This window comes from Hoplias malabaricus, chromosome Y, assembly GCF_029633855.1.
Source record: "Hoplias malabaricus isolate fHopMal1 chromosome Y, fHopMal1.hap1, whole genome shotgun sequence".
NCBI classification, from domain to species: domain Eukaryota; kingdom Metazoa; phylum Chordata; class Actinopteri; order Characiformes; family Erythrinidae; genus Hoplias; species Hoplias malabaricus.
Genome location: NC_089820.1, coordinates 6,320,724 through 6,343,318, shown reverse-complemented (window position 1 = coordinate 6,343,318; position 22,595 = coordinate 6,320,724). Strand labels below are relative to the sequence as shown.

Below are 22,595 nucleotides of genomic sequence, written 5' to 3'. Positions count from 1 at the left end.
CACAGACAGTCACCTGGAGCGGGAATCGAACCCACAACCTCCAGGCCCCTGGTGCTGTGTGACTGCGACACTACCTGCTGCACCACCGTGCTGCCCTCATAAGGAATCATAATGTAAAAATGTTATGAATATCTGGGATGCTCATTTTCATCATGTACACAGATCAGTCAATTTTTTTTTAAATAAATCTCCAGATTAGTTTTTGTCACCAAGTCTGTGTGTTGCCCTGTGAAGGCCCCCTCCAGGGTGCATTCCTGCCTTGCGTCCAATGATTCCAGGTAGGCTCTGGACCAGTGGCCATTGCTCTAAGACTGCAAGGGAAGCTCAGCTTCTCCTAAAATGTACAAAATAAGTGATCAAATATATTCTGTTGTGTGTACATGTCATTGAATAAATATGCACTACAACACGCTTAACTTTTGTTCAGAATCAGCTTCTTATCGCTGGTAAAGACACGGCTTTCCCGCAGTTTCACAGTCCTTTAAACAGCATCCACAGAGTTCAATAGCGAAGCAGCGAAGTGCAGCGAAACGAGACGAGTGATTGGATAAATGCTGTGCTTTGTCCCGCCCATCGGACGCTCAGCGTCTCTGGGGGTCTACGGGGCAGTGGGCTGGCCTCGGCCGGCCCAGACGCTCAGCTTCTGCGTGATGATTGGATGACACTAGTCAAGTCCCTGGAAAAGACGCCTTGTTGGTACGACAGGGTCACAGATCATTTTCTTGAAAAGGAACGGAGGGTAGAATTTACGTATAAATAAACCGACACATTTTAGGATGTAGGCCGCTTCCCCTCCTTGAAAGACCAGCATCCGCCACTGCTCCGGACCCACCGCGACCCTGAACTGGATAAGCGGTTACACATAATGAATGAATGAAAAACAACATCTCCTTTCTCTATGTACATGCATTACCTTATATCTGATCTTCTCAGAAATGTCTCCTGTGGAAGGAAACCTTGTACCTAATGTGTGTTTTGCTCAGTACAGCACATGGCCTATGCTTTAATGACCGTAAAACACAGGCGACGATGTCTCTATTGGATTTGTATAGGATTCTCTCCGAAAGCCAATAGCATACCCAACACCATTCTGTCTTTTTATACGTTTATACGTAAAGACACTTTTCCTCCAGCATCACCTCCGGAACACATTATTCATATAATTCTCTCCAAACAGTCATGACTCATCTGAGTGACGACCGTAACATGGACATTTTTTCGCCCCCCTTTCCACCCCCTTTGCTTTTTTTTCTCTTTTTTCCCCCGCCCTTGGAGAGTAACAGTCTCTGATTGTTCTGACGTGGAGGAGAGTGACAGCTGAAGAAAACGAAAAGAGAGAGGGAAGAGGTTTGTTTGGGGGGGGGGGGGGGTGGCATGGTGTTATCAGCCTTGGGCCCATGGAGATGAAGCAGCCTTGCAGTTCCCCAGTGAGTCATCCCTCTGTCCTTGATGGACGCATTTCTGACGGATGGGTGAAAAAAAAAGAGAGGGCACAAACAACTTTGCCCTACGAGGAACTGGGATGTTTTTTTTTCACATTGGGAAGTCTTAAGACGCTATTAATGACAATATTTTTGCAGGTATTCCCTAATACTCAGTAAGGTGCACCTACTGTCGATAGCGTTCATGAAAAAAAAAATGCTGTACATGAGCCTAATGGCCCTATGCCCAATGGCAAGTGTCAGCAGGACTGGACAGGGTGCTCAGCACTGAGCCATGGAACATTACTTAACACTGACCTCACTGACACCAACAAATCCTCACAGCAATGTGGTCTAAAGCCTTTCCAGAACAGCAGAGGCTGCAGCAAATACCCAGTTTATACACTTCATTTGAGAAAAAATGTTGAAAGGTATCCAAAAATTATTTTAAATATATATTTTTTTAAGTTTAATGTCCCAAAAAATTGTTCGAAAGTGAAGTGATTTTAAGAAACGTTCCTTTGCTTTAATCAGTGTGGATTTATGCTGCTGCGGTAATAGTTCAAATCCGAGGAACATTTTTTTTTCTTCTCTCTCTCTCTCTCTCTCTCTCTCTCTCTCTCTCTCTCTATGTGTGTGTGTGTGTGTGTGTGTGTGTGCATATGGTAAGACTTCTGAAGAATCCGGAATAGGAGCGAGGTGTGCTGCAAGGGGCTAAATAAAATGAAAAGAAAACAAAAACAAACAAACAAAGAAAAAAAGAAGCCAGTGATATGCATGAAAACACAACATTTGAGGGTCGCTGAGTATCACAGTGATACAGAACTCATGGAGAATATCAACGAAGGCCCTTGCAGTCCCAGTGTGCCTGGTTTCTTGGTGCTAACACTCCCCTCGCTGGTTAAGATTTGTTTTGTCCTCTGCTTTAGCTGATAATACTGCTTTTTGTTTTTCTCTGGAGCTCCTTTTGAGATCGAATACTGTTTTGTAAAAGGACTAAAACCCATCTAATTCAATGTAAACATTGTCATTAAAAGGGTTTTGTTTGAAATTGTTCATTATAGAGAAACCAACAGTAGTGATAGGAAATATGAGGAATATCAACAGCACAGATATATTAAGCTGCACAAGCCTTATGAGTGTTATATCGATTTTTACCGATGATCAAATAATAACCCCCAAGGGTCTTTTACATTATTGTGCATGTAAATGTACACTATGAATGAATGAATCTTTCAATACTCTTAAATTCTCACTCTCAAAATGAAACCTGACCACCATCTGTAATTTTGAGTGTGCTCATTTAATATACTTTTATTTAAAGTCTCTTACAGGATGTATGAGAATATCAGCAAAACCTTACATTGCTTTAAATCATTGGCTCATGCTCAGTACTTGGCTGTCAAGCACTAAGCCTCTGACACAGCGCCATGGGGCTGAGCGGGGAGACGAACCCTCATGGCAGCCGTGCATGCAACGTGCCGCCTCTGATCGCTTGCACAATAGAGAGCCTCTTTTGTTTGTAGTCGACAGAGAGCTGCCGAGAAAAAAACTAGGCCACGCTGGCAGCGTCTGGCTCTCATCTGTTTCATTATCAGCCCAGAGACTTTCTGTTTACGGGCAAGAAAATCGGCCAAAAATTCTCTCCTGAGCTTTTTACAGCTGAAGAGTGTTGGTCTACATGAAAGAGCAGTGATTTCAGAACTTGTGAGCATGTTTTGTTTACATGTTCATGAGTCTACAAGCTTTGACTGATCTCAGACTTCTTTATCTCCTGTCTTTGCTAAAAGATAAGAGGTCTTATAAACGTCTGAGCTGGGCAAAAGCTATAAACACTTCATTTTGATCAGAGTTGCAGTGGAATCAGATCCTGCCTGGAATTTTTTTTTATTATTATTACTCTTTATGAACTGTGGGAGGAAACTGGATCACCTGGAGGAAACCCACACAAGCACAGGGAGAACACAGCAAATGAGCAAAGTCCTCACAGACAGTGACCTGAGGTGGGGATTGAACTCAACACCCCAGGCACCTAGAGCTATGTTGGGGCAACACTACTTGTAGCTCCACCCTGACACTCTTACCATTAACATAATATTAAAAATCACATAGAGACACTAGCAGAAATTGGCATTAGAAAGCAGAGAGGTGGCTTTCTTAATTTATATTAATATTATTATGTGATTATGTCACGGCTAGGCAGGACAGACAAGGGAGGCGGACGTACACGCAAGAAATTTTATTAACAAAGACAGAATCAAAATAAACACAGGTAAAACAGACAGAATTAAGACAAGACTAAACTAAACCGAATTAAACAAGGACAGGAAACAATCATGAACCGGTAGATTCATGTAAACACAGAGACACAGAAACACACATCTACACACACAAGAACCGACAAGGGAGCCCTGAAAAAATGAGAATATATATTTACACAGCACAGACAAGGAACACCTGGGGACAATTGGACAGAGGCAGGACTAAGGCGGAGACAGAAACAAAACAATAACAGAGCCATGTGCTAAATAAACACATGGTGAGAAAAACAGACAGGACAGGGCCAGGGCGTGACAGATTATTATTTTTTTTAACTACATTTTGTCATTTATAACCTGAAGGTCAAATCCAATTCTCATGGTCTATCATTGTGTTGAAATCAAACTTGCCGATAGAATTGCAAAGAATTGGCTAATGTGATACTAGATAATTGTAAGATGTCCGCCATTTCAAGCAAGAAATTACAAATAAAAAATGAGTGTTTATTATGTATTGTATATTCCCAGGGTCAGTGTATTTTTTTTTGCCAGTGTTCCAGTTTGCTTGACCTCAGATTCTGTAAAACTTTGAAGTGAATATAAACTGACTATCAAACAACACATCCACAAAGTGTGCCTTGTGATAAATACATCAAATGGCGCAGTACCTGCCAGCCTAATATTAATTCAGGCTGCTTTCATTTGCTAGATATATTCCTCACTCTGTCTCAAAAAAGATCTGTTCCCGTCCCTTTTTTTTTCTAAGCATTTGACGAGTGTCACTTCACGGTAGGCCAATTAAAGAGTGAACAGATGTGACTGTCTTCTAACTTGGAAGAAGATTATGTAATGATTACATTAAACTCCCAGCGAATGGATGTTGAAATTTTGAAGTATGTGGAGCACTTTGTCTTTCAAATCAAAGCACAACACTGAAGGAATACAGTGCGGAGGTCACTGTCTTATTAGATAATGGTGCTGAACTGAAGTGAGAGAGAGGCTGCTGATGGCTCTGTAGATAATTCTGGTGTTCTGGAGTGTCTCAGGGCTAGATATGGTTTGGTTAGAAGACATTGGGGATGAATAGTTTTTTAATAAATTGGATCCAAATGTTCTTCATTTGTGTCTATATCCTTTTCTCAGAGCCATTAGAACGGACAGAAATGGTGGCCTAAGTATTGAATGGAGCACTGAGTTGTTACAGTAGGAACAAACAAAGCGTGACATTTTGAAACCTATTCAACTTAAAAAAAAAAAAAGAAAAAGTGTTTTGCTGGCCAGATTGTTTCGTTTTTAAAGAAGGTACCCATTGAGATTTAGCAGATGCTGATATCTAGAGCAGCTTACAAAAGTGCTGTATCATCTATGCATAGAATAGATCCTCACCAGTTCAGTCTACATATCACTGAGCTACTATACTGCTAGGTACAAGAGCCAATGCTGATACTCAGTAAGAGGGAAATCCCAAAGGAACACATCAATATAAGATAACAATGACAACTTTCAAGATATTTAAAAAAGCAGGATCAGTGACCATTTAACTGTACAGGCTGGTGAGTCTTCAGTCTGTCTGTAAACAGTGAAGAACTCTAATAATGGGCCACTGGATGTTCCTCACACCATCTGGGAGCCAGGAGAGAAAAGAGTCATGATTCTTGTCTTTTATGTGAATTGGTGGTTCGAGCAGAGCCTAAGAGTATACTTCGAAGCTCAGAGCACTGGAGGAAGGGATCAGGTTTTGACCATTACCGTCATGAAAGCAGGGACTGGCTCATTTAGAGCTTTTGGGTGACTTTTCAGGACTGAGTTGTTCTTCTCAAAGTGGAATAATGGACATTCTAATGGATTCTCTCTCTCTCTCTCTCTCTCTCTCTCTCTCTCTCTCTCTCTCTCTCTCTCTCTCTCTCAATGATTAAAGCAACACTGGGTATGGAATTTTTGTTCCTGGGCTCCCCCTACAGAGGCAGAGTGTGATTCCTACCCTCCTGCAAAAGTTACACAGTGCAGTTTCAGCAGTGCTGAGCCCAAAGTAGCAATGACAGAGGCTCTGTTCTCCCTATTACAGGTCATTCAAGAATCACAATGATTCTGAATCTGTCATTTTAAGGTAAAAAACATGACATCGTGCTGTTTATCTGATGTGAACAGTTGTTTTGTTGTGACACTTTTATGTGGCATTTGTTATGAATTGCGTTTTCCCCCACCGCCCCCTTCTTTATGTAATAGCTTATAACTAATAACCTCAGATTTACAAATAGAAAGATTAATAGATGTTGGCACGGTGGCGCAGCAGGTAGTGTCACAGTCACACAGCTCCAGGGACCTGGAGGTTGTGGGTTTGAGTCCTGCTCCGGGTGACTGTCTGTGAGGAGTTTGGTGTGTTCTCCCAGTGTCTGCATGGGTTTCCTCCCACAATCCAAAAACACACATTGGTAGGTGGATTGACGACTCAAAAGTGTCTGTGTGTGTGAGTTGCCTTGTGAAAGATTGGCGCCCCCTCCGGGGTGTATTTCTTCTTTGCGCTCAATGATTCCAGGCTCTGGACCCAACGCGACCCTGAATTGGGTAGGGGGTTACAGATAATGAATGAATGAAGATTAGATAAATAAAAATAAATCTTAAAACTGAAGTAAATGCAGATTTTTTTTAATTTTTTTTTTATGCACAGGTGTGTTTCTGATTAATCACAAAAGTTTAGGCTTTCAACTATGTCTCATTTTCTTTGTGTAGCTGGGTTTTCTTTTGAAGAGTTCAGCTGGACTGTGGCTTCGGATTGACTGCCAGAGAGAGGTTTGATTCAATTCAGAGTCCTGATTGGATAACTTCTGGACACCTAGCAGCACAATCATGAGGCTTGGCCATGCACTAAATTACTATTGACAGCTTCCTGGATCGAGGCATGAGAGAATGGCAACAGGATGGTGTTCCAGGATTCACTGAGCTGAATGAAGCAATCTCTGGGCAAACACTTCAGGAACCACTGATGATCTGTTGCGGATCAGAGACTGATCTGACAAACTGATTGGTTGATTAACTGTTGGATTAACCCATCTCTTAATTTCCAGATAAAAAGGATATTGTACAGGTACGTTGTGTTTAACTAAAGGTATAAAGGCCTTGAAGGAATCATGTGCTTCAGGGTTCATTTTGGCAGCATTTTTTAATTTGGTTTAAGCCTTAGTCTTTTGACTAAAATCTGTATTAGTTTTGTTCTCATTCTAGTCGTTTCATTATTGTTAGTTTTAGGCTGCTTTAGTCAACAAAAACAAAACATATTTCTGTTGTTTTAGTCTATTACATATATAATATAAACATTATCCTAATTGTTTTTTTGCTTAAAAGTTATGTAACATTTAAAAACAAATAATTGTTCAATATAATAATAAGGAATAAGTCCACGTTTTTCTTCAAATACATTTTGCATTTATTTAATATTAACATTTTAAATGTAAAGTGCCCTGTAGACGGTGCTTACGACTCCAAGAGTTTCAACTCTACGTATCATCAGCCAACAGCTCACGAATACAAGTGACACTTAGATGCTCAAAGAATCGATTCTTTGGGAGTCGTCTCATCTTCACTAAAAAAAAAAGATTTACTGTGACTGTATCCCTCCTGACTGCTCTCAATGTGAATTGAGACACTGCAGCGGGACGGATTTGGATCTTCAGAGCAATATCTGTCTAATGTCACAGCACTGTGAGGAAAAAAAGAGTGTGTTTTTAGAGAGAGAAATAGAGTCAACCCAAGACATTTTCTCTTCACGTTCCTGAAGGAAAACCCTCTTTCTTCCCCACAAGCATGTGACATAGCACCAGAGGCTGTTGTGTGTTCTTGGTTTTAAATGATTTCAGAGTGTGGTTCAGATACATTGGAGCAGCTCTGAACAGAGAGCTTCATGCGAACCTGCACGGCCATGCCGACAGCAAGACAGAGCATTTTCCTGTTTTATTTCCTTGCAATATTCTGTTTTCAAATTAATTTGAAATTATCATTTGTTTTTGACATTTTCATTTTGTTTTCATTTGCTGACAAAAAAATTGCAAAACATTTCATCATAGTCCTTGTCTGCAAATTCATTCATCCATTCATTATCAATCTGTAAATTATCCAGTTCAGGGTCACAGTGGGTCCAGAGCCTACCTGGAATCATTGGGTGCAAGGCAGGAACACACCCTGGAGGGGGCGCCAGTCCTTCACAGGGCAACACAGACACACAGTCACTTTTGAGTTGTCAATCTACCTACCAATGTGTGTTTTTAGACTGTGGGAGGAAACCGGAGCACCCGGAGGAAACCCACGCAGACACATAGAGAACACACCACCTCCTTACAGACAGTCACCCGGAGCGGGAATCGAACCCACAACCTCCAGGCCCCTGGAGCTGTGTGACTGTAACACTACCAGCTGCACCACCGTGCCTCCCCTGTCTGCAAATTAGTATTTTTATTTCTTTCATGTCTAGTTTTCAATATGAAATAAATGTTGCAAAAGATTCCTCTTTCTTTTATTTTTTTTTTTTTGGTCACAGTTTTCCTTAATGAAATTAACACTTAAGTGCTTGTCTAACACTCCCGGATCCAGCATTGTTTGACTGGGAGAGTCCTAGCTGGCAAATTGGTGGAATTAGCAATGGCTTAATTGGGGAGAAAATTGGGTGTCGTTGTGATGAGACAGACAACCAAATACTACAGATGGCTTTGAGATTGTAAGGCTGCTTTGCATCAGGAATCTCAGTATGTCAGTGCACCTAGCGTGCTGCCTCTATTAGACTTGGACTGATTTTAATTTGCGCGTCCTGATGGCAGTCTCCCCTGTTTCTCCCCTGAAGACAGCAGGGAGCATGCAGTATCTCATTAATTCATTACAAAACGCTTCAGGAAACAGGACCCAGCTCATAACCTGCCCTTATGTAAAGGAGAAGTGAGTGACAGGAATCTGTTTGGGTTTTTTTTTTTTTTTTTTTTACAACGTATAATTAGATCCGCAGCCATGAAAGTCACAGCTTGATCTTTCCTTTTGTAGGTAAACACGGTGACGTAGCTTTGTGTAGCATTAGAGGGAATCAGAATCTTTATAATGGAGGCTTGGGAAACAAATCTCCCTAATAATATGTTTAATTTTTATAAAGACTTTTTCAAGCTCAAGGACTCTTTAGAATTTAAAATCTGTGGCATACACACACACACACACACACACACACACACACACACACACACACAGTCGTCTATATGTTTTAATATATAGTGATATTACATACACTTCCATTTATTTCATGGACATTTTCCCTAAACATAACTATAACTACTATTACCCTAAACCTATTATTAACCCTGAACTTAACACATATTCACCATAAAAGGTAATGATTTATGTCATGGGAAAACGATTTTTGTCCCCATAAGTACAATAAGTCACACAACGTGAGTGTTAAGCAGATTTTGGTCCCCACCACATGATAAAATATTCAGTCTGCATAGACATGTTGGTTTTGCTATGCTTGTGAGGACCTTCCATAGAAATAATGATTACTGAAGCTCTTTATTATTATTTCTACACTTAACCCTAACCTTAACTACAGTAACCAAAATAAAATAATTGAAGTCTTTTCGTTCAAATTAAAGTTCCAGATTTTATTAAAAAGAAAATGCAGTAGAATTTTTGAGGACCAACAAAACATCCTCACAAGACAAAATGTGACACATTCCTATCTTTGCAAGGCCATCTGCTCTTCACAAACATATAATAACATGTGCACACACACTCACACACACACACACACAGCTCCAATCTCTGTATACTGCCACAGTTGTAAGAAAGTCTCCATCTCGCAGTAACTGATCATGCTAAAAGTGGTCAAAGAGAAAAAGAGAAGTAGATTAAACTCACACTATTTTTGTTATTTCATTATTTGTATATATAAATTCTCAAAACAAACATACAAACTGCATTTGTATCTTACACACAAAAATTAGTAGTGCAAAACACATATAAACAACATTGTAGGCTGAAAGTCCTCTTTATCAGAGGACATTATCAGTCCTCTTTAATCAACACTATACCCTGCCTGACGTGTCTCTCTCTCTCTCTCTCTCTCTCTCTCTCTCTCTCTCTCTCTCTCTCTCTCTCTCTGTTTCTCACTATCTCTGGGATCTCTGGGTATGTTTCAGAGCCTCTGGTTTCTCCTCCAGGGAGACTTCATTACCGCCGCAATCCACATCAGTCATGTTCTGTTTCACTACCAAACTCCTGTGATTTCCCCCAGGCTCCGGCTCCACCGACGCCACATTAGAACCCTGCTGACTTCCCAATAAACGTGCACCAGAGTGACTGACGGAACAGAAGGGAGGGGGTTAGGAGAGTGATTTCATGTCCTCATGACTTTTAGGTGTATAAGTGGGCTGCATGTCAGGACACCACTTATGATGATGTACAGTCCAGTTTGTCTCAGGCATGGGGTTTAACCTCATAGGACCCTACTACACCTATGCAAACAATGATCAACAAAGCTAGTGTATAATCCTGCTCTATTCTACTCTCCTTATAAATCTAAGGCAAATGTGATTGCCACTGAGCAGAGGAACAGATACAGAAGGATTGTTGTTGCCGGGTGTCATTATACATGTCATGCACTCATACTGTAGCACTGCATGGTGATTTTAAGCTCATGTGCCACAGTTTCAGAGCAGTCCATTTCTACAGACATTTCTTTTGTATGAGAATTATACACAATTCAGAGCTAACAGCATTTCAAGATATCATTTGGTTGCTAATAAAATTGCTAGACTTTTTTCAAAGGATTACTTATACAACAAATAATACTGAGCCTCCCCTTTAATTAGAGAAAATGGCTGAGATGCTAAAGATAGCAAAGGCTAGCAATTTTATTAGCAGCTAAATTGTTGTTAGCTATGCGGTGTTTGAAAATGTGATGTTCTCATAAATGCATTGCTAATAAGGTGGGAGGCTATGAAACTGCTGCATATGAACTTAAAGTGGACATATAATATCTACTTAACACAAGTTCACATAGTTAATCATATGTCTGTGAAATGCTTTGGTCAAAATACTGCAAGGATCAAACAACACAGCAGAACCTTCTTCCTCTGTCTAAACAACTCTGTTCTGAACAACTGACACATCTGACCTGGTTGTGGGTTAGTTGGTTTCAGATCTCCAAATTAATGTTCTAATGCCTTGAACAAAAATTAATTATTACAGGAATAGTTTGTTTTCCCCAAAAAATTGTCCCATTTGGGGTGCTAAGTGTGCAATGGCTATAACGGGTCTAAGGGTGTAATGACCATTAAGCTCTGCCTCTTGGATATTTTTCTAATTTGCATAACATTTAAAAAAAAATTCTGAAGTAGTTAAAGGAACAGTATGTAGTATTTCCATCTTAAAGTGATTGTGATGTTCCATAGAGCTGTAATAAGGAGAACACAGACTCTGTGGCTGCTACGACAGGTCAACTGCTTTTTTACTGGACTAAGCAACTTCTGAATCATGGGGTAGAAGGCTCTCGTGAGAAAGTCAAAACCTCACAGGTGGTCACCTAGCCACAAGAATAATCTAGCCAGTAGTTTGCCAGTACAAACATTATGGCAGAGAGAGCGAGTGAGAGAGCAGCCATACAAAAGTTAATAAGAGAGAGAGAGACAGAGAGATAGAGGCATGTGTATTTGTCTGAGAGTGTGTGTTAGTAGAAGCCCAGAGAGCCGGTTGCGTTTATGTGAGTGAGCGAGAGAGATATAGATGGTTCTGAGACTTGATTTTATGACAGTACAGTATAGGTGAATTACACACAACAGCAGGTAGGGGAACTCAGGAGACAAAAAAAAAAGCCAAATCTTACATTGTATTCCTTTAAATATATCCAGTTCTTGTTTTGAAATTGGTGACAGCAACTACATGCGATATCTTGCTGGTGTGAGTTCATGCATATTTTATATCTCTTTAAATAATGCACAAATATATTAATTGAAGAATTACCACATTCCCTCGTACACTAGTTTGGGAGATATTTCTTGCAGGTCAGTGTTGTTCTATCCTACTGGTGTGAGTTCATGCATGTGTGAGATGTGCCAGATATTGTTTTTCAGAATCTAGCCCACTGTCAGTCAATCACGATATCCTTCAGTTATTTCCCATTCCCTGTCATACCTTTTTCTGAGTCTCAGATACAGATCAGACCTCCAGCCGTCTGAGGAAGACTGTTCTCTTTTTGCCTTCCTCTTTCGGACTGTCTCTGGGTTGACACATGCAATGTGTCACTTTCACATTTTAGATTGATTTCATATTTTCACATTCACCAGTCGATGTCTGAGTCAGCATCTCTTGCCTTTTGACTGCATACGGAGAACTCTCCTATTATCCCACCCCCGCCAAATCACAAGCCAAAGGGCTTTCCATTCAACCTACCTAATGTGTTGTTCTTTATTGGTTACCATTGTTCATTCTTTCTTTCATTTCCTCACTCCTTCTCCTTCCCTCTGTCTACACTCCTTGCCTGTGAGTCAAACTGTGTTTCAGATAAACTGAAGAAGGGGATTGATTTCTTTGGAAGAAAGCACTTGCCCTGTCAAACCCAAGGCATCGACAGATTTGGGATGTGCAGTTTCCCCCCATGTTTTTATGGCGGCGGCGGTAATTACTTATCGGTCTGACTGGCCGAATGGACACTCTGCAGTCTCCCAGCAGTGGACTGTGGCCAACTGCCCTTCTCTCTTCACATTCACTTGTTCAGTTCCCCGATCCCTTGGTCTTTATTGGTCCTCTGGGCCTATCCCTGGTCTGAAATGAATAATGGTATGTGTTATATAATGGCTAATTTTGCAATTTTCCTAGGCAACTAATTTCACATTTTGTCATAATGAGATGTCTAAAGTGTAATAAATACCCATGGAATGTACAGAACCCTACAAATGTCAGTGACCGCAACTTATTAACTTCCAGTCAGAATGGCCATTAAGTAAATGTAAGTATTTTTCTTACACTCTTAAAAAGGAGGGTTCTTTAAGTGTCCTCAACAAAGGCAAAAGTTCTGTTTGGAACCAGGTGTTGTTTATAGAAACAACTGCTTGAATGATGAAATGATTCCTTCAATTATAAAATAGTTCTTCAGATAGGTGCAGAATGTGTTCCACATGGTTCTATATATAGCACATTTTTAAAACAGTTCTGTATAGCAACCAAAAATTGTTCTTCTGGTTTTGTCCAGCTTGTTATAATACAAGAAATGTTAGGTAACATGAGCTATATATGACACATTCTTCATCAGTCTGATGAAGTAGCATTTCACCCTACAAACCATTGCCTTTACAAAAGAGCCTTCCTGTAGAAGCAGCAAAGTTATTCAAGTGGTTCCATAACTGAAGTTCAACAACTGCCTTAAAGGTAAAATATGCAAAAGTTGGTGTCGCCAGAGATAAGCAACATCTTAAGCTCGGAGACCGCCCCCAGCAACTCTTACCATTTCCACAAGCACTACCATGCCTTCATCACTACTGTGTTGATATTGGTCCACCAACCAAAAAAAATCCAAACAATATCTGGTTCTGTGATCACTGGTCCAGAAACTGACCATTCATGATTCAGAAATGATAGAACAGCATGCTGTATGATGGCAATTTTACATTCCATTTTCTTTTTTCTTCCCTCTAGAGTCGAAAACATGCAAACAAAGTGCGTCTCTACTACATGCTGCACCCGGTGGACGGAGGCTGCCCGGCTAAGAAACTACGAACAGACAACGTGAGTACCCCAAGTATAAACATGGTTACACCATGCAAAGTTCAATTCTCAGTAGAGTTAAGACTGTGTTGGTTAGTTGTAGGCAAAAGACGTTGTGTCTGTCAGAGTGAACAACAAGGAGAGAAACTGAAGAGACATAGACTGATGTCCTGCCTCCAGACTGGGTGTTTGATTTGTCTGAGTGTATCAAGCAACATTGAAATTTTGACCCAACAGTGAATTCAACAACTCAGTATACATTTTTCTTATCAACAGCCAATGAAAAATAAGACAGAAGTAAACAGCAGAAGCAGGAGGTCATGCTAAAATCATTACTGCAGCACAATTTAAGGTAGAATGGAAATTCCTACCTTGTGCTTAGCATAGCCTCCAGCACCAGCATATATGCCCAAGTTAACCACATCTTCACCAAAGAGCTGAGACCCAAAAATGCCTTTTTTATTTCTTTATTTTAGCTAAATGCATACAGTGGCACAAAACAGTAACTGCGGTATTTTACTTACCTTCCACGTGTCTCCATGGTAAAAAGAGGCCTGTGGTATTGTGTGATCCCTTTGGTTTCACCAAAGAAATTATCAAAATCTCTAGGGAAGTGTGAGAACCCCACTTTTTATATAACCTGTTAGAACTTTAGAAGTCATTGGGTGTACCCAGGACACTACAAAGTCTTAACCTATTGGAGAAAAGAAACTTGCAGAACCGCACACAATCGACACTGTTTACCCAAGAGTAGTGAGTATCCACTAATGGACTTCCCCCCCCTATTATCGATTTGTGCCTGACCCTTTCCTGTATTTGCTTGTGTGTGTTGGGAATGGATAAATGGTGTTCCATTTATGGCTGAATAAGCCTGAGCCAACTCCAATTGTAAAGTAGCCCACCATCTTTTGTGAGAGGATAGACAGCCTTTTAAACATGGTATGGTCCACTTTTTGACACCACAGTCAGTGCTGCAGCTTAAGTTCTCTGTTAACATGGAAGGGTTAAAATGGGTGGTCCCTGCTGGCAAATCAAGGGGTCTCTGTTATACATTATAAGGTTTATTTTGTAAGTGGCATGAACGGAGTGCGCTGCTTGCAATATATAATCCAGATATATTTTTAATTATGCTGGATGATCATGGAAACATGGAACACAATTCAAGAGGTACACACACTATAGGAAAACAGAGTCAAGGGGCAATCTACCTTTTTTTGTGCATGCAAGAGTAAAGTTATAAACAAAAAGCACTTTTTTTCTTTTTAAGAACTAAACTGCTACAACAATGGAAAGTAAAAGAATGTGAAAGTAAATTAAAGAAGCCTAAGAAGGACTTGTATGAAGCATTGATATTTGCGGTCAGCCTATACCAGCATTTGTTGGCATAGCAATTAGTTTGTCATAGTAAAGGCAGCAACACCCTTGAATGATTACAAAAGCATATGGAATCTGATCCTATTAGGAAAACTGAGAGAGATCAGGTTTGAATCTGCAATACCTCTAACGATACATACACAACTCAAAGGAGCACAACAGATATTGGTAACATTTGTTCTATGTTATGATTCATTATGATTTGTACTTATATTATGATTGATAAGCCAGCTCCCATCTTCTGATAGCACTGTTTTACTAAGACCATGCAGTTTGTCTGTTTCCTGTTATATTCCTGAAGAAGAATCACAGAAACAGTGCTGTACACAGTTGTAGAAGAAAGTCACCCAGCCTAAAAGCCTACCTTTTTTATTTCCAGAGCTAAAATGGAGGCTTAAGCTTAGAGAGTTATGATTAGGATTAAGGTGTTTTGGTTACAGTTGGGGGCATCCAGGAAGCGGGGACTATGTTTGGTACACATTGGCCCTTTTTCATTGAACTCGCACATGGTCAAACCCGACTGTAAAAAGAGCTCATGCAAATTTCTCTGACCACTCTTGATATTCATTCATGATATATTTCATTTTGTCTCTAAAATCAAGTCAATGACTTTTATGAGTTTGTTTAAATTTCATTATCATCTTTAATAACAATGATAAGAAAATAGCAAATAGCCTTAACACTTAATTTATGCACATGCCAATTCAGTACAACAATAGTATGTTTCATTTTTACATTTAAACTTAAAATAAACACACACTGAACTTACTCTCTACTCCCTTTGAAAACATATTACACTGTGCTTTGGTTTTACAGGGTTGACACTGCCAAGAAATAAACCACAAATACAGTTAGTGCAGAATAACACATCTAATACGCAGCAATAATACATTGTTGAAAAATATTCTTTTAGGAACATGATCAACTGTGTTCAGATATTTGCTTGTTTTTATGAATTATGAAAGTTTCTTGAATAAAACACCAAATAATTTTGTGTTGTCAGATCTCTAAGTTAAAGCCATTGGCCCACCCTGATTGGCTGACTGAGATTGAAGGCTGTAAAAATGAACATGCAATCTGCTCAATTTGCATTTTCACAGGGTGGTGAGAGCAGGGGTGGTGATAATGAAAATGAAAAACATGGAGGCGCTGTTTCCCCCTTAACATTAGAAATATGCCATCTTTGTTTTATATTGAAATAATTAAATGTGAATTTTGAGCAGGAAAAATATAGGTGTTGGAACTCCTCTTTTAACATACATGGCTGACAGAACCTTGAGTCAGGTATCTAACCCCAACTGCTCCCTGGATACCGGCCTGGCTTCCCACTGCTTTGGGTGTATGTGTGTGAGAGTGTGTGTTGGGGAGAGTTCACTGTCACAGATGGGTTAAATATGGAGGTGCAATATCATTGTACTGATGTGCAATAAAAGCACAGTCACAGTCACGCTCATGAAATCTGTCCAACACAAATTGGATTTGAGCTTCCACTCTGAAGAAGGCCTCTGTCACATTTATTTAAATATGATTATGGCTTTAATCTGATGTAAGGAATTGTATGCTGTCTGCATGACCATTTCAGTAATCAGATAACTGCTGTGACCCAGTAATGGTTGTGTTATTAGTATGAATGTAGGCACACTCACTGTATCCATGCATCACCATACCCTATCTCACCATACGTTTCTGATGAGGCATTTAAAAAGAGTGCAGTATAAGTTCACATGGGCAAGTTCTTCTTAGATTTGCTGGTCTCAGCCTCCTGTTCTCTCCCTGGTGTCCTGAAGCCTGTGGAGCCTGTGGAGTTGGCAGATGCTCCGTTTACATCCCACTGCCTCCAAGTAGAGCTACAAAACAGCAAGCTGTAGGTGGCCCAGAGTCTCAGTTCGATCCTTACTTCAAACCAGAAACGCACAATATGTTAAAAAGAGGGCATTCAGTTAAAATTCAGTGAGGTCCAGTGGTTAAATGTCCTCCCAGCAAAAGACTAAACCTCAAGACTTGTGCTTTGTTTCATATCGATTCTTCACATACCTGCTTTTGATTGATGCCATATAAGACACACTGGTTTAGAACTGACAGCAGATAAAATGACCAAAAACACTGCCTGTTCATCTTTACGACGTTTTCTGCATTCCTGCATGCACAGTTTTCTGGCTCTCTCTTGGTTACTTAGGATAAACAATCAGTCTGATTGGCTCAATTGAGTGATGCTTTTATTATATTAAAAGGATTATCTGCACCTGTTTTCTATCAACACAAAGGAAAATAAAAACCATCCGGTCTGCTATTTGGTGATGCCTTCTCTATTTGGCCTCTCTTTAAAGAAAACTGAGCTCTTGGACTATGTTTTGCAAATGTGACAGAACTTAGGCATTTGTTCAGACTCTAAATTCTAAAGTATTTAAATAGTGGACTTTGAATTTTTCTGAGAAGCCAAGTTCCCTCCAAATTTGGCACTATTCCAATTTTGACTTCTTCCATTATTCACATGTTTAAAAATGTTCTTCCACATTTCAAACCATATTCTTGATTTGCTCCACTATTTTATTTGGTACAAATATATTCCTTTTATTTTTCAACCAAGAAGCACATTTTTCACATTGTTTACCACATTTCTTCCAGATTTTTGAAGCATCCAAATTTTCCAGACTCTTAAACCATTCAGGTCATTGACTTGAGGCTGCACTCGAGTGCTTTATTGCCGTACTCTTGCATGTGTATTACACTGCTGTGAATTTCACTTCAGCAAAATGTGCACAAAACCAGATTGCAGCTGTGTGTAGATGAGAAAAGTAATTTCCTCTCCAGCTGGAAAGAAAAGCACATCAGCTCAGCTAGTGCTCACAATGGAGTGGCAAACCTCCTTGGACAGAGAGCTTGTATTGGACTGAGTAGAGTATTGAGAAGAGTGATAGCTCAGAGACACTTAATCCCCAGTTACCATCTGTCAGTCAATACAACATCATCCAGCACTGTCCAGCCCTCAGTAAAACGAGGCATGACTGTGAAGCTGTGATGGGAGGACATTTCTTTTTCTAGCTTTGCTCTGCTTTGTCTTATCCTAAATGTATCCTCAGCATGTGGCTGAGTGGGTTTGTTTCAGCTTGTAAATATACCCCTTAAAATTTGTTATTCAAGGGTTTCATGGTAGGTAGGTAGGCTGCTCTGGAGCAGCTGCACATAAGCCTGTGTTTGCCATGCCCAGTGTGAAGTGTTGGCTGGTGCGGTATAAAGCTCTCCTACACTGGGCTGTAGAGCTCTGCTCTGGCAGACCCCTTGTTATTAGGCATTTAATATGCAAACTACTGCAACACTGATGAAGAAACCCAAATTATGCTTCCAAATTTATTGGAGTAAAATATTTTTAAAGCTGCTATTTGGAAGATTTTTAATAGTTTTTAATTGGACAGCGACAATGTATCCCTTACCTTCAAGCAATTTCTTGGTGCCAAATAGTGTTTGACAGTCTCTGTACCATACTTTATAATATATGTCTATAATGCACTGAGAAATGTGTACAGTTGGCAGACTTCTCCGTATCTTACATTTGAAAGGAATTAGGAATTTTCACCTAATCTAAAGTTAACATTCCCAGTAGTCTAGCAAACTAGTCCTCGCATGCTGTCTTTTGGCTTGTACCTGATTTGAATTCCCTTTAAAAGATAAAGGCTTATCAGTGCCTTAATACATGGTCTTAAAGTTTTCTGCATTTTCTCCACATAATGCTGTACTGTATCGGTTATCTGTTTACCCAGGCTTCTGGAAGAAGCACTGAATGTGTTTTTTTTTTCGTGATTATGCTTTTGTCATTAACCCGTAACCCACGATAGGGGAATATAAGAAACCCCTCTCCTGTCCAATCATAAGCTTGACAGTGTTGAAAGTCAGCACTTTTTCTGATGGGACCAGGGGGGAGCGGTTTAGAGGTGGAGGCAATTATTTTTCCACTACGTTACTCCCTCTGATAGCTTAAAGATCAATGCGCTGTGCATGGCCGCTGTCGCATGCACGCCAGGGCTTGATGAAAAACACTAGACTGCCACAAGGCCAAGCTTAGGGCATGGTTCTGTACTCTCAAGAGCCTGGAAAGTTGTTCTCCAGACACTCCCTGCTGTGTGAATAGCCTTTGATCAAATATAAAGGTATCCCTGCTTTGATATTCCTTTAAATGTTACTGTAATTTGAAAGTGAGAATGGCGCTCACTTTTAAAAGGTGGGTTAACATAGCAGTCAAGCTCATGTGTATCATCTACATCCTTTGTAGGAAAAGCTGGTCCTGGATCAAATATGAAGAAAATCCTGAGCCTGCTATTATTGTTCATTCAGTGGCTCACAAATAACAGTTTCTGTTGGTGCCTAATTTAACCACAACAAGCCAGTATAGGACTTCTCATCCTCCTCCAAGTGTATTCTCGTGCAACAATACATCAGAAGATATTGACACGGGTGAGCTGCGGTCGTAGCCACGAGGCCACAGGCCGAGTCACCAGCACCAATATCTCACATTATAAGACATTACTGCAATAATACCACAGTTTCGTTATTGCTATTTATTGTTAGATTTTAAGATAAAGGTACCGAGTTTGTCTGTAAAAGGTACAGTAAAAAGTAAGGAATTTTTATTTTGGAATATGGCCCCAGAGCTGGGCTGGTGAACAAGAGCAGCAGAGAAAAGAAAAATAAATAAGTTAATTAATGCACCTCTACTCACTCTGACCACACCACTAGAAAACAGACTGAGCATTTTCCTGTTTTGTTTTGGGTTTTTTTTTCCTGTGGATTTTTTTAGTTTAGTTTAGTTTAGTTTTGTTTTCAAATGAGAATGTGGAGAATGGGTCCACTCTTTAATCTCTGTGCCCCTTCTGGAGCTTCTTTATCTTGATATGCCATCAGACATCATTACAATTCATGTTGAAGTACCTACTGTTCTTTGGTTGCAGCCGGAAACAAACCAGAACCTATTTATTTATGTTGGAATTTATGTATTTTGTGGAATAATACCAGAAGAGCTTTGTCACAGTGCCATTATCATGCAATATTAGCACTCCTGGAACATCTCTTAACCAATCACATTGCAAGATCAAAACTAACTGGGGTATAATTCCTGTTAATAAATTTCCCAAGGGGCTCCTAGATTTTTAGATTTTGGGAGAATTAGTCTAGTTAGAATCCTTCAAAGAATACCAAGAGATCTGGCCCTAGATCATAAGTACAAATAGTCCACCTTCAGTGGCTAACACCGTCCATCCACCAGGTCACTAACAACAGTTTAACGAGCCATCATCACTTCCCTCGGCACCTAAAGCAACCGCAGCAAGCCAGTACGGGTGATCTCGCCCTCATCCATCTATTTAACACCAATCAACTGTCTGCAGCGGCTACTAATAGCTACACGGCCCCCAGAGGTCTCTTAAAAAACCTCCTCCCTGCCCCCTCCAGCGCTGTAACTCGATCCAAGGGCCGTTACGAGAGGATACAATTAGTGTCCTGGGATGCATCTGGGTACTATTGGATATCTCATCTGGGGCTGGAGCCGATCTAATTAGTCGTATTTAAATCAACCCCACCGGAGTCTCGGATTTCTGCCGGGAGAAGAGATGAACCTCCAGAGCTTCTGAAGTAGAAGTCATCCAAGTAGAATTCCCTCATTTTACTGAACGTACAGAGGCTGGAAGGTTTTGGTAGACTTTGAGATTTGGGTTTATTTCCTTGGAACAACAAAGTCCATCAAACATTGTTACAGCCCACCACATTGCTATGGTTCTGAGATCTATTTCCAACCATCCCCCAGAACCCCTAGAGTTCCCCACTAATGTTTATGTGGTGAAGGCTAGAACACATTCTTTTCTGTACTAGGCATGATTGTTTGTTTTTAAAATTTCACCCAACTACTAAACCATCACTTTTGAGCACCCAGTGTCAAACAATCACACTAAACTGTGTGTGTAAAAAAAGCTTAGCCTACTTTTCGATTTTAGCCAGATGCCCCACCCCCAAAAATATAAATAAATAAATAAATGAAACAATTTACTTCAATACTTCAAGATTCTACTAATAGTGTTTTAAGGAAAGAATATGCTTTGGAACAGCTTTCCTCTATTGTTTTTTTTTTTTTTTCTTTTATGTGATTTTAATGCTGTTTTTAATCTATAAAATAAAAAATGGCTTGACAAAAAATCAACTGTGTAAATAAAACAGTGACTCAGACTATCACTTCAGAAGTGGAAGATGAGGAGCAAAAGACTGCTCTAAGAGGCTGTGTTTTCTGGGCTGTGCCTAGAAGCACAGAGCACACAAATTAATAAATAGATATAAGGAATGAATATGAAGAAAAAAATGTGAAGGAAATCCTCCGCAGCGCCAGAGGACTTGAATCCTTGTTTAAAAATGAGAAAAACTTTAATGCAATCCAATAATGTCACCAATGTAACTGTATTCTAAATACCATGCTTTTTCATTGTAACTGTAACAAAATACAACTATTTACATGTTGTAGTCTAAATACGTAACACTGTTAAATGTATTGTTTTACTCCCCAACACGGCAAATACATGATAATGAACTTTACCCTTGGCGTGAGTGAAAACTTCTGCCCTTTTCACTCAGTTTTCTGGGTCATAACTATCTGCAATGGAAATGTATTTCCCTAGTGGGAAAAGGTCTCCAAAGATAATGGGCTTGAAAGGCCAGTATGAATTCTGAGTTTTGATCTGTCATATTAATCAGGAGATAAACGGATGGTCCCATATTGCACGGCAGCTGGTTCAATTCTACACACGTCCAGCCAAAACATCTGTAGTCAATTTTTGGAAAGCAGCACAGATAGAATCTCAGTTTTAATCTTCAGTGCTTATAGCTTTTTAAAGACTGCACATTTTACACAAAACCTGTCTTTATTGTACTTTAAGATGGAGAAAATTCCCATTAGCCACTTGATTGGAAACATCTACATTGTACCACACCGACTACACAGAGCTTTTTTAGGCCTGCTAGACCACATGCTGAGTTCAAGCCGATGAACCACACTCTATGTACATGTATAAGTGTCAGTTGGGTGGACATACTAGAGGTTTCTCATAAATTGTAGTGGGGGGGTGGGGGGTGGGGTGAGTATGTTGGTGTTTTTGATAAAGTGGCCAAATAGTGGAAGTAAAAATGGGTTGTTTCTAATGTCCGGGGAATGGTCAGTTAAAACCAGATGACCCACAGTGTGTGTACATGTATGAATGGCAATGGTGTAGATTCAGACAATGTTTCTAATAAAGTGTCCAAGTGAAAAACAGAACATTGCTATTTCTAATAAAGTGGCCAGTACGTTTCTAACAAATTGGCTGGTGAATGGAGGAACAAAGCGTTTATAACATGGCCAGTGGAGATAGAACTGGAATGAACCGTCGTCTATGAAAATTTGTATATGGCCATAGGATGGACATAGATTGTTTTTTATAAAGTGGCCAGGGTAAAAAATGCACATTGCTGTTTCTAATAAAAGTCTTTTTTTTTATTTTTATTATGGGGTCAGTGAGTGAACACTGGGTTAATGACCATTGCTTCCACAGTATGAGCTTTCCCCCTGTAGCCATGGACACGGTCATTCCATGGCACCCAGGTGCAGACCGTCCTGCAAAACAAACTGGCAAATCATAACAAACAATTTCTGAGGGAATTTGCCCAGATTGCTGCGATCCATCTTTGTTTGCTGGAAGCTAAGAGATTCTTCAGAAGACAGAGTTGTCAGCCTGGGCAGGATGCAGTTGGCGTGGCAACCTGTTCTCATGGAGACGGGGGGTGGGGGCTGACTGAGTCA

At 40.0% G+C, this 22,595-nt stretch overlaps 1 protein-coding gene across 1 annotated transcript in view; it reads left to right on the top strand.

Annotated features, from left to right (window-relative positions):
* The window catches only part of LOC136679576 (zinc finger matrin-type protein 4-like), a 144,311-nt gene that overhangs the window by 46,911 nt on the left and 74,805 nt on the right, over positions 1–22,595 (top strand). Inside the window, exon 3 of the mRNA XM_066658186.1 lies at positions 13,343–13,432. Within this exon, the coding sequence (XP_066514283.1) occupies positions 13,343–13,432 (90 nt within the window). The remainder of the gene's footprint in view (positions 1–13,342; positions 13,433–22,595) is intronic.